The sequence below is a fragment of the Bacillus rossius genome, chromosome 15, assembly GCF_032445375.1.
Source record: "Bacillus rossius redtenbacheri isolate Brsri chromosome 15, Brsri_v3, whole genome shotgun sequence".
Lineage (NCBI taxonomy): Eukaryota > Metazoa > Arthropoda > Insecta > Phasmatodea > Bacillidae > Bacillus > Bacillus rossius.
This window is the reverse complement of record NC_086342.1, coordinates 42,198,051-42,211,690: the sequence shown is the minus strand read 5'-3', so window position 1 is coordinate 42,211,690 and position 13,640 is coordinate 42,198,051. Positions and strand designations below refer to the sequence as shown.

Here is a 13,640-nt window from a genome sequence, read left to right as displayed (position 1 = left end):
CTTTTCACAATACCGCGATGCGACGCGATGTGACGTGACGTCATACCAAACCAGCCAATCACAACTACATCGCCCGCGATGCGCGACAGCTCACTTGGCGACGAGGCTGTTTCATCGCTTAGGCGATGTCGCTAATGACGTCAGAAATAACAGCCAATCAGAAACAAGATTGTGGTAAAGAAGAAGAATAACTGAAAACAAGAGGTAAGAAATGATGTATTGATGCATCTAAGTAATGTTAGTAAACAACACGTGGATTTTGTTCAATTGAAATGAGTTTTGAAGACTGTCTGATTGATTAAGTTCAGAAAAAGCCGTGTTTGTACGATGTTTCTAGTGACAAATATTGTAATCAGACGGAGAAAAATAATGCTTGGTTAGAAATATATTATGGGCTTCGCGATTCCTATCCATAAATAAATGCTTCTACCAGTCAGTCAGTGTACAAATATAATAACAACAATCTGAATATACATACCTGCCAAAAACTTTTGCTTACAACCATGTTGTAAAATATCCCCAGCAGAGTGCAGGCTGGTTCGGTTTTTTTCCGCCAGTTGCATGGCGATCGCTTCGCGCTATTATGAAGTGCGCTAGCTGGCGACATATATTTAAGTCGCTGCCTTCGCTACATCGCGTCGCCAGATCACGTCGCATCGCGGTATTGTGAAAAAGCCTTTCGTGACGTCTTACGACTGAGTGAAACAAAGGTGGAAAAGGAAATGGGATGAACATACTATTTATTCTGCCTTTTCAACGGGTTTGAACACACACATTCACGTAATTTTACGTAATACAAGGGCGTGAATTGTTCTGCGTGTTCAATACATTCCTTTACATTCCAGTCCATTTAATAATCACATGACTTGCGCAGTCTTTTATTGGAAAGAAATAAGAAACGGAACAGCGAAGCAGACTCGGTCTGGCAGCATGACCACCATTTCCTTTTGTTCGTTAAAAAGTAAATTTTGTATTTTGCCGTAATAATCAACATTTCAGTATGCTATTAAACATTACCGAACAAAATATTATGACTAAATTAAAGGTAATGCTTTTAATAACTTTACCGTAATAACGTGTATGTAAACAAAACCAATTTTGTAGGTTAGGTTCGAACGTATTTTATTATGTATTACGCTTACGTAATTTAAAAATTAAATACGGCAGTTTTTTCTTTCAGGATAAATTGGAATTTCATATGACAGTTTTTATTCACAGTTTCGGTTATTGATAAAGGTTTTGGATGGTTGACTATCGGCTAGTCTAATATCTCTTAATGATTGCATCATGTTTGCTTTGTGTTCCGCCAAATCATTTTTCGTCCAAACAGGCAGACGCGTTTGGTATTTTTAAAACATTTAAACTAAAATAATGGCAGTGTGTGTGTAATGTTCAACATATAAAATTACAACTATCAATGGAGTTGTTACCGGTACCAAAAAAAATTCTCTTTTTTTTTTTTTTTTTCGAGAAATTATTTTTCTTGCTCGCTGTTCGAGAATGCAATATTTCTCGAAATTTTTCTCGAGGTTCGAGATCTCGCACAATACTAATATATAATGATGAATTCATATCTTTCGTTAATATAATACAATTATTTACACATTATGTATTTAAGTTTAATCTGACATTATGCTGGTATGCTAGATTTTAAAAAAAATTATTATTGCCATTCTCTTTACATACACTTTCCCGCATCATACACCATTTTTGTGGCCTCTGTTGAAAAGTGTATGACAGGGGTTCTACTGTACTATAACAGCTTATTAGCCGTAATTATGATAACCAATAGGCTTACATCAGAATAAATTATAATTATATAAGTTGTTACTGCAACTTGCCAATAGTAAACAAACGGTAAAGTAAGGTTAAGTTGTTTTTGTTTCGTGTTGAAGAAGTTACGTTTTTCGTACGTAACACTTCTGACATTGAATTCACAAGAAATTTGAAAAAACAATTGTAGAAATATCGAGCACTTAAAATTCACATTAATTGACTCCACTCGCAATCCTTCGCAATAGTAACAATAACACGCCTAGTAATAACAGTCAACATCATAGAGTAAGTACGTGTCTCGTCTCTCGTGTATGGTAAGTACCAGATTTTTGTATCAATATTATGAATGTTTTCAATTGCCGCGGTCGTATAGTGACGTAAATTGGCGCCACCAGCGCGAACTATCATGGTTTGCGGCAATTTTATTTAAGAGAGCGCTATCTTTATTTACATTTGTTCCCGGTAAAAAAAAGTGTACTGGAAAATAAAGGGCTAACTCTCTTGAAGATAGTTTGTAGGTATTTCGCTTCTGTTTTTTATATTGATTTTTATACTCAAATCTTTAAAGTTGTTTGCAGTTTGTATTTTTGTAATAAAGAGGGAATTTATATAGTTTAAAACTAATTTTTTTTTTTTTAATAATTGTTACTTAATGGGAAAATATTTTCCCCTGGAGTATCGAAATTATCGAACTGAAAAAACAATACAGAATCGAGTATCGAAAGTGTGGTATTGTCCCACCTCTGATTAGAATAAACTGTAGTCTATTAAAATTGAAATAATCAAAATATAAGCATATAAGTATTGACAATATGCACTCATTAGTAAGTACAGGTTGGCCCAATTCTGTTAGTTTTATGAAGCATATATATAATGTATATAAACACACACACTACTGACCCGAGAGTGCTGCTGTCCTCTGTTCCGCACTGGCAACTGTAAGTAGGGGAGTAGGGGGACTGCAGAGCATCAGCCACTGGGTTATCCACCTCACGGATGTGTGCAATTTTAAATATATTACGAGAAGCATCAGGCTAATTATCTAAAAGGACTTGCCAGAGGGGCACAGCCCACTTACAAACACAATTTAAAATTAACCTCCCTGACAGTAGGAAAGGTTACGTGGATTGTGGTTTCAAGTAGCAGCAAATGAAAACAATCGTATGGTTTGGTTTCATTAGAGGCTTTTACTGTTGATTAGTAGTTTAGTATCTTTTTCATTGCCGGTTTCTTACATTTGAAAATATCTTACGGCATTACAGCCATTACAAACAAAACAGGTAACAATTTTGGTTTCTTATTTTTGATACATTACATTGAGTACACTAACGAATAAAATAAAAAAGGGAGGCCGGGGGGGGGGGGGGGGGGGGGGAGGAACACCATTTCATGCTATACTAAGTTCAACTGTTTAGGAACATTGAGCTCGCAGGCTCATAAAACAAATATATGTGTTTAAAATACAATATTTTATAATAATAAGGAAAAGTCCTAAAACTGGCGGAGTTATAAAGCTGTTCTTCACTTCTTTTTGAGGGGTGCCGAAAGATGGAGGGAGACTCCGTTATAGAGGCTCACGAGTTACATTTTGAGGTGCAAAATGTGGCGCCGGAACTGGGCCGCCATCTTGAACTGGTCTGGGGTCCTTGAAGCACTCTGGAATTCTTGAGTACTCTGGGATTCTGGAACCCTCTGGGATTCTGGAACCCTGCCTATAACCAATAATCCAAATGGATTAGCTTGGTTAGCAGGCAGTTTATGCCGGGCAAAGTTAAGCCCAAAAAAGGCAACCTAACAGGTTTGTGTGGGACGAAGTGCAGCTTACCTTAGCTGGCAGGGTGAAGTAGATAGTGGCTGTCCCTGGGGGTGATCCGGGGACGCGCGGTGCGGGAGCTCGCGGTAGCCATAGAAGAAATAATTATGACTAAAACCAAAAAAAAAAAAAAAAAAAAAAACTAAAGTTAAACTTAACTATTTGGGCAGCTACGAAGAAAAACTAAAAAAAAATCTAGGCGACATGGCCTGGCTCAGAAAGCAACTACATTATTGCCGAAAGCGGATCACGATAGCTGCTGGTCGTTACTGCGACCTGTTGCGAAGATGCACGCTGGACGAGAGTTGCCCTAAAAATCCCTGAAATGGCGCCGGGACGCGAACTTAAAATTAAGCCCGGTCGTCTGTTCCTCTGGAGGAGGGGATCGGGAAACCCGAAGTGCTCCGAAGGGCTCTGAAAGAAAAAACAAAGGGCTCCTGCGACCTATCGACTGAGTGTGAGGTCGACTGTTTCTCCTGGTGGGGATAGGATGGTCAGTAGTGCGCTCTCGCTCTCAGCTGGTTCGTCCTTTCGCCGATAGATGGTGTGGGCATGCGGATCGGAGTCTCGCAGAGACCATTGCGGCACTTGGTGGCCGCCATCTTGCAAGGGGGGGGAGAGAGAGGGGGGGGGGGGGGAAACACCTGGTGAATGACCTGCCCTGGGAGAGTTCGCCGTCCAGACGTTGGGACATGCGGCGGAGCTTGAAAAAAGGACACAAAAACGTGTTAGAGACCGCAAACTTCAGCACACCTCTGAAAAGGGGTGGAGGCGACCATGGGAAGCTTAGGGCGGCTATTTCGTCACGCGTAGCGCTAAACTCGTGACGAAACGCGACGGCCAGTGGATACCGTTGCTGATGATAGCCCTGTAGTCGGCTAGACCCAGAAAATTTGGTGGGAAACGGTGGTGAGAGCACTATACTGCTCAACAAGCTAACCTGCCGGTACACTCGACCGAACAAGTTTGGATGGGGCGAAAGCAGCGGGCGAAAGAGGAAAACTTAAAGTTAAAAAAAAAATTTAAAATTTTGTAAAACTAAGAAAATTAAAAAAATTCGTGCCTAAAGTAGCACTGATTCGGCACAAAACTGATCTGAATCTATGGTTTTGTGTTGGGTGTAAAACTCCTCTCTTTTACCATGGTCATTCACAGTCCTGGTTGCTGTGTTTAACTTAATTATGTCCATGAATTTACATTTGCTTTACAACCCTAACCGATCACAATACATTTTTCAGTTAACTGTGATTCCTATTAACAATATATTTAGTAATAACTCAAGCTATCGTGCCACAGCAAATGAAACGATCAACATAAACGTGCAAACGGTTCATATTGTGGGAAAATTTGTTCGCACATGGGCAGCAACATTTATTTTACTCAAAAAATAAGACTTAAGTATTTTATATAAACTTTTAATACATCATAAAAACAATTTATTACCTAACCTTTTTTAAAGTGAGAAATATTTATATAAAAGTTAAAAACTTAGCCTACTTAGAATTATTTACTTAAACATGGCATCATGGTTGCTTGTTGAAGTTTGATGTGAAATTATGTTTACGAGTGAAGAGTAAAGTTGCATTAATATTGTATTTAGGTAATAAAGTTACTACAGTAAATCCTTGTTAGTAAAATAATCATGTTACTTAGAAATTTGGGCTTATTAACAGGTAAATTTTATTAAAAGGGTAAAATTGTATTTATTTATAGGTCCAGTTTTAATTTTTTTAAATTCATTATGCACAAAATTTTCTTATGTGGGATCTACTCTTTATTGAAGTGACATAATGTTTTTCCCTTAGGAGAGAGAGACAACACACACAAACACACACACACACACAAATTGTGGCTGTGTTTTAACTATCAAAAAATTTACCTTGTCTTTTTTTGTGTAATGCAAGGCAATGTGTATAAACATTGTGAGCACACGGACCGGAAAATGGCAACTGTGGCAAGACTCACTCAGTGTATGTGAATCTTTTTTACATCCAAGTACAGGATGTGTATAAAAAACAGTAACTGCTAAAGATCACAAAACTTAGTTTTCAGCATCCGTTTGCTGAATTGGGTTTGGTTTTTTGACGTCTCACTTCAGTTTATTGTCACGCATTAAATATAAATTATTGGTAACCTAAATCATGCAATACACCAATCCCTCGCATAGCACGTCTTCAATTAATGCGAATTCAGTTAGCACGATGTAAATTTTACTGCCCTAGTCTCGAATAGCACGTCTGTAAATTTCAGTTAGCACAAAATCGCCACAGGCTAAAAAAAATCTCGGAAACGACGCGACGTCAGGTATGGAATTCGAGGGGGGAAGAGATGCGCACGCAGATAAACAAACACCGGGCCGCACTGTTGATGCCCGGCCGCAGACCAGGCCCTACCGTTGATGCCCGGCTGCAGACCAGGCCGTACCGTACAGAAACCAAAGCAGATGAAATTGGACACGTTTTTTAAAAAAAAGCAAGATGATAGTGTTAATTTCACCCCAGAAAATATTTAACTAACTCTTATGTTTTGTATATGTACATATTGTACATACAGTAAACTCCCGGTATATCGCGCCCCGATTGATCGCAGAATCGGGTATATCGCGGGTAAAACCATGTCCCCCAGTCAGAAATGAATAATAATAATGGAATAAATGGTTGACAGCCGATTAGGATAATTTTGCGTTGTAACTAACAAACTAAGCATCGGGCAGAAAAAAGCCTAGGCGTAGAAAATGTCCGCAGTAAAATTCTAAACAAGATATCTCCGTACATTATTCCTCTATCTTGTAGGGTTTTCAAATTATGGTCCAATCCAGCCCAGTGATATTTTCTGAAACACTAGTTCTTAACGTCGCTTTATCTCACAAATGAAGCATTGGCAGGGGACCTGATAAAGCCCACCGTCCAGCGACATCCAGCGTGACTCGGCTGGGGATTGATGTTGGATAGGCTTGGTTGTCGGCAAGCGCTGGGTAGGGAGAGGCTAGCCGAGAACATTGAGAGAGGTAGAGATTAGAGTGGGCAGGAACACCAGGGGGAGTGGGGGAGGGAATGTGTTCACGCAGCACACAGGCAGAGCATGAGTCACTTGACTGAGCAGCGTCGCTGCGTACAAGGCAAAATCAGGTAGTCCGGTGTTTAAAATTCCACTCCAGAATCTTAATTGGTACTTTACTGGACATCTGTATATAAATGTTTTGTTACAACTTAAACCTACAGACGTAATATTATTGGGTAATTCATTGTATTATACAAGTTCATCTTTTTACTTTGGTATAATTTTTTAACATTAAATAGTAAAGTAAATCGGCTAGCGTATTTTTAATCTTTGCCCAGGAATTCACAGTGGTCCAATATTTACGTGAACCATACTGTACCACTTTTGCCGTGAGGTAGTAAACAAGTCCCGGAAATGTTTATGTGTAGCGGTCTCCCGACCTTTAAACAGAGGCTGGGGAATATAACACTTGCCGATCCGAGCCACACACACTCAGCAACTCGACACAGCGTTTGGTGAAATAAGTAAAGACAAAGTTTAACACGGTTTTTAATACGGCGTCACTGATTGCGCTAAAATTAAATTGGCGCAATTTTTGTTTCCCACATGTGACCATTTATAATTTACTGTAAGCATGGATAATAAAGTTTAACCACTTGACACGATAGACGATTCTTTATTTTTTATTGTACGAATGCTAGAATCGTTTTTTTCCTGTATTTGCGGCCTGCTTCTACAAAAAAGACAAGCTATCTGTAAGTAAATCTAGAATTTTTATTTTGGTAATCAAACTCGGTACTTTGCGATTCATATTCGGTTTGAAGTATCACTACGGCCTTTCTTTTTAGAAGACTTTGACCACAGAATCGTGTGTAACCGCACACACTGCACTTACTTTGTTACGGACACTGACAAAGCAGATACTGTGGCTAACACCACGAGACTGGCAGCAGCAGCTTGTGTGCCGCACGTGTGTATGGCGGCGTGTGGCGCGCTCGTAGGCCGTGCGACAAACTGTGCGCGGCACGCGGAAAAATAAAAACAATTCAACATTTAATATTTATCTTTAAAATTTATTATTTTTATTTTTTCACCCGTGTTTAGTGGAAACTGCGGATGCAAAGTCCGCACAAAGGCGGGCCGTCTATACTGTGCGTGCTTGCCGACCTATTAGAACACAGGCGGTGTTTTATGCCTTTTGACCTTGGTCACATCGAAACATCGCGGTTATGCAACAACGCGGGTAAAAGTTATGTCCCCCGACAACCGCGTTAAATAGTGAGTGTATCCGTATTTTAATGTTATGTTTGTGCTCTAGGGAAAATCTAAATCTGTTTATCTGTTAACTGATTTGTTTACATAGCCGCTTTTATAAGAGGTGTGCATAACAAATTAAATGTTTACATATGGCTGTGTGTTTTAAAGTTATATAAAACCGGTTCTTAATTTCATAAAAGTGTTTTAATTTTGTTAAGTTTTAAACATAATAACAAAGGATCCAGCTGCTTGCAACAGCAGGCAGACAGACGCGCGCGCGTGTTGAAGGTCACGCCTGGGCGGGCAAGCCAACCTGCTGACTGACGGTAAATATGTTACCACTTATCTCCCGTTACACTGTGCCATTTTTTCTTTATCTAACGTATTCGGTGGTAGGCTTAAAAAGATAAATGATATGACATATGCATTTTCAAGTATTATTCTACGCATTTATATTATGTAAAGATTACTTCCCTACACATCTTGGAACACATTAAATAATTTAGCCTTATATTTATGGGGACTAATGCTTCAGAATACGCGATTTCGATTAACACGAACATTTTTAGGAACGAATTAGTCGTGCTAAGTGAGGGATTGGTGTACTGCCAAATATCAAGGCAGGGTGAAACCAGTGAATTTTTGAAAGACATGGGGAATTATTTTTCCAGCAAGTTGAAAAGAATTTAGTTGAAAAAATGCTCGTCATGCCTATGAACTGCATCATTTATTCTATTTTAAAGTCCAGTTTCGTCTCCATTAAATACATCCTTTCGTGCATAGTCAAGAGATGATGATGTAACTGTTCTGTTTTCCAGTTTTCAAAAATTTCTGTGTTCATACTTACACATTGGCCTCATATTCTACTGAACACAACGTTAGTCCTTTCCTGGAACCTGCAAATCCTAACCTATTAGCTATTTGCAGTGCCTTCACACAAAGTACAACTCCTTGGTTAGGGATGTTTGCCAACTGTGCTTCAGTGAAATACTTTTTCAAAATCTCTTCTAGCTTCTCAAAATTTGTTATCCATACATACTGTTGCTTCTTCACAGTCAGTACCCCACAATTCATAGAGTTTTCTTCTAGTGTGTCTTTTCAAAATCATGTTTGGTTTTGAACACAATCTTAAGTTCGTTGGCAAGAGATACTTGCTGTTCACGTGCACATCATAGGGTATCAAAATGTCCAATTCTTTGATTGTGAGTGTTTTTTTTTTTTTCCACTTTTTTTTGGACATATTGAATAATCCTATAGTAGCATACAATTTATTCCATAATTTTGAAGGGATCAATTATATAAAATAAACACAACCACTTTCAAACTGTCGCTACGGTTATGAAATAGAGAAAAAAAAATTATATTTTTGTTGCAATGTTTGGAATTCACTGGTGCCAATTTCTTCCAAAAACATTTTTTTTTTGGATATGAGTTAAGTACAAAACAAAATCATTAGTAATTGTAATATAAACTATACAGTTTATATATTATGTATGCTTTTTTTTTTTTAAATATTGCTAACATAAAAAGACCTTTTTTAATTTGAAATCATAAATACTAAGTAGTTTTGAAAAAATTTACCTTCAACTAACATTTTAGTTACATGAGCATCACTGAACATCCACAAAGACTCCATATTTGCTGGAATTTATGATTAACATTTAATTTTTCATAATCTAATTGTAATATATGCTCAATAATGGCAACTGCTACTGTAATTTCACGAATACGTATAACCTCATTTACCAATCAATACCTTTACGTATGGAATATTTTTAGTTTAACTGGATTTTTCATGTTCATCATCACAAAACCGTTAGGTTTATGACTGTATAGTTTACTGTGACACACAAAACAATTGGAATTGAAGGTTACTTACAATGGCAAAGCTGCAGTGATCGCAGGCGTTGACGTATTGAAAATAATCATAAAAATATTACCTTTTGATTGTTAGTGTTCTGTCTGGACTTTTTCCTGATATTCTATCAGATGCTGCACTGTGGTGATGTAAACTCCGGGAAATGCTTTTGCATGAAGGTGGAAAGTAATATCCAGGGAAAATGACAATGCAAACAAAACAATACCTATAAGAATTTTAAGTTTATTTTTATATTTCTTCTGTGGTGATGATAATCACAGTTTACACAACCTATGTAGCATGCGTAAGTGCTGCTGTCGAGAGTCGTTTTACAATATTGAGCATGGTTGCAATTGTTCTCGATAGATGCCTAACCTCTATAGAAGTGTTTTACATTTATTTTACTTCCAGCTATTTCTAATTTAAGTTCAGCATTTGTTTAGGAAGAAAGCCAAAATTGTAAATCAAAATGTAACATTTACACATCATATCCACACAATCTGTTTGGAGCAATGAGAGGTACTTGGAGCTGTTACGATGGAAGGTTAGGTAGTTGTGCACATCTTTCCTTCTAAACTGTCAGCATCTAGTGAAATTAGGTGACATGTTACTTGCATGTGTTAGAAGTGTGTGTTTATGTGGCGAGCTGGGGACCATCCAATGAGGTTTCTTGTTCCAGATCCTGAAGCCCTCGGAGAAGAAGGCCAAATACCAGTACACAGGCATGAACTCCGGGCGCCCCTCCACACCTCAGAGAAATCCTACCAAAAAGAAATAATGGTTTCGTTGCAGGTATTAAGTGAATCTGTATCATGTAAAAACATAGAATAATGATCCATCAGGTGTTTCTGACGCTGACACTTGTGGACTTGTGAAGACCATACGCACACCAGTCTGCTGGAAACTGGGTAGCCCGTGCACAACACGGATAATACTGTCACAAACAACTTGGTTGAGGATAATGTCATGTTGCATACTTTGGCCAGCTATGACTGAGCTCTTCTCTGAGTAGGCGAGCTAGCCCACGTCTTTAGTTGCAGGAGCAGGATCAAGATATTTTCATGAATTGCTTCTAGATAGGTACTATTTAGTGTAGTAAGTTGAATGAAAGGAAATATAACATGGTTAATTTTATATTTGTACTCTACATCTGATGACTAAGTTATGCCTAACATTGGTGCATATACCGTGTTTTCTCGCATAAACGTTGCAAATTTTATTCTAAAATTAAGTTTGAAAAGTAGGGGTTCGACGATTATGCGGGGGGAAAAAATTTTGTTAGGTAAAGTTATTTATAAAAACAAAACCCGTTCGTGGAAAGTACGTTTATTTAAAAAAATGGTGGAGTATACAAGAGCACCCGAAACAATTTATATTAATAATTCATTAAACAAAAACCTTTCTTCAACTTTAAATAGAAACACAAAATCTGTGACCCGAACACAAGCGACTTGAAGCTGTGACGTGAACTAACGCGTAACTACCGTCGTAGTATAATCTTGCCACGAAAGAGTGCCGGCTATCAAATGCACCTGACAGAGAGCACGCGTTGCATGAATTGGCGAGATATCGATATTCGACTACGTGGGCACGCTCTATACGGGAAGCAACATAACCAAACACGAATGATGCCAACTAGTGCTGGCTACATGTTTAAGCGGTACACCGCAGCGACGCAGACGATCAGATAAAGGAAATAAGGTTTAAAAACGTCTTTAAAAGAAAGTTTACACGTCAGACAGCTTGGTATTTCTGTCAATTAAATAAGTAAGTGGTAATGTCTGTATAAATATTAGATTTATACTTTAAAATACATTGTTTTATACGTAATAGATAGAGACCCCGAAAAATGGTGAAGCGCGAAATTCACGAAATAACGCGAAAATTTGATACTTTAAACGAATTTTGCGACTTTCCTTTGATTTTGACATAGTCGCGAAATTCACGCTTTTTCGCACAAAATAATGTCCTTATGTCGTAAGTTCTATTTATTTACGCCATCATAAACATAGGCGTGAAATAAACATAGACTGAAAGACTAGTGCCGTGATATTATCTTCGTTTTGACACGTTACTAAAATTCACGTATTTTTATTACTCTGTTTACAAACAGTAAATATTGCCATCGCAAATGAAAACAAAATGTAAAAATTGTCAACAATCGATATGTGCGCACTACCAACATAACAAATTGACTCCACAGTTTTATTGTTTTGAATAATGGTCGTTTCTGCCGCAAGGCGCACTGGTGTCGATTTTTCTAACCTAATTTAATCGCATGGAGCTAAGATGGCAGTCATTTTTGCGTGCACATATCTATGAGTGTTTACAACTACCGTCCACATTTTGTAAGTTTTGTGATACAATTGAATTTGTGGCTAAGATGCCGAAATCTTCGACAATGTTTGATCGCGAAAGAGAGATAAAATCGGATGATTTTATATTTTTGATCAGCGGGACAAAATTATGATGTGCAAGTTCTGCAACGTGCGGGTTGATTGTACACGCAAAGACACGTGCAAAAAGCATGTGGCAAATGACACACACAAAACAAAACATAAAAGACAATTATTTTGTCAAGCATTCTACCGTGTCTAAACAAATCTCGATAGGCGATAGCGTGAATAAAACAAACAAGCTTTAAAGTGCAGAAAACAATTTTTTTCTGATTTTGTTAATATGATGCTGTAAGTTAATATTCCTTTGGAAAAAGCTGATCATCCAGCTATGAGGGAATGGTGTAACACCCATGTTGAAGGTTAGCCTTATTTATTTAGAAATGTTTTCCCCCTCTAATAAAAGTTCATAAGCATATGTAGGCCTACAATTATCAATTAACTTACCTTTAGACCCAACTTACCTTTATTTCAAATAAATATGCAAGTACCTCAGATTAACAAACACATAAATAGAATGGATTGCATTGTGAAATGGTGAGCACACCACAATATATTTTTGACTCATTGATTGATGGTTTGACTCTGTAATCCAGCAGTACCTAATCTATAAAAGGTTAGGTTAGGTTTGGCTAAGAATTGTTTTGAATAAATTAGCCCATTAGTATTTTCAGCGATAACCTTATAAATGCTACCTATTTATAAGTATGTTGTAAGTTATGTATACATTTTAGGTGCAGGGGATTTGCCATCATCAGCCAACACACTTAGAGAAACTTATGTCCCAAAAATTGGCCAGGCAAATAAGGAAGCAGTAAGGCTATGAGGTTTTTTTTACACCACCAATGGCATAATTTTTTCACAATTTTTTGGGGTCTACTGATTGCTTATTTTTACACCGATTTTTTGCACCGCTTGCTAATTTTTACACCGGTTTTTTGCACCGCTTTTGTAATTTTTTTGCACCGCTTTAGTCATTTTTTTACACCGAAATGAGCCAGTTTTATTTACCATTTTCTGGGGTCCTTAGTAATAGATACCTACACAAAGCGCTCTGCATCTAATAGCGGGACCAAAAACAACATGCAATGTTTACGCGAGAAGTTTTTTTTCCCAATTTTGACGGGTTAAAATACAGGTGCGATGATTATGCGATAAAAGAGGGTAATGAAATCACATTTTTGAAGCTTTGATGGTAAAGTTAAAACTTATTTTTTTATTGTAGAGTATCATTCAAGAATGATAAATATTTTAAAGTATATAAGAAAATATTATTTACTTAAAAATGATTGCACATTGCCAGTGGGTGAAAGTGGCAGATTTCAGGCACTGCATGTTGTCAGGCAACAGTCTTGTACTGGTAACCACTAATTAATGTTTTGAAAACAATTAACAAAAAAAATTTTTCAGTGATATATAAAAGAGTGGGTGACCTACTATGACTTAACTGCTTGCATATATATATATATATATATATATATATATATATATATATATATATATATATATATATATATATATATATATATATATATATATA

At 37.3% G+C, this 13,640-nt stretch overlaps 1 protein-coding gene across 1 annotated transcript in view; it reads left to right on the top strand.

Annotated features, from left to right (window-relative positions):
- The window catches only part of LOC134539487 (serine/threonine-protein phosphatase PP1-beta catalytic subunit), a 56,901-nt gene that overhangs the window by 34,525 nt on the left and 8,736 nt on the right, over positions 1-13,640 (top strand). Inside the window, exon 7 of the mRNA XM_063381563.1 lies at positions 10,384-10,496. Coding sequence (XP_063237633.1) covers positions 10,384-10,482 — 99 coding nt within the window. The 3' untranslated portion in view covers positions 10,483-10,496. The remainder of the gene's footprint in view (positions 1-10,383; positions 10,497-13,640) is intronic.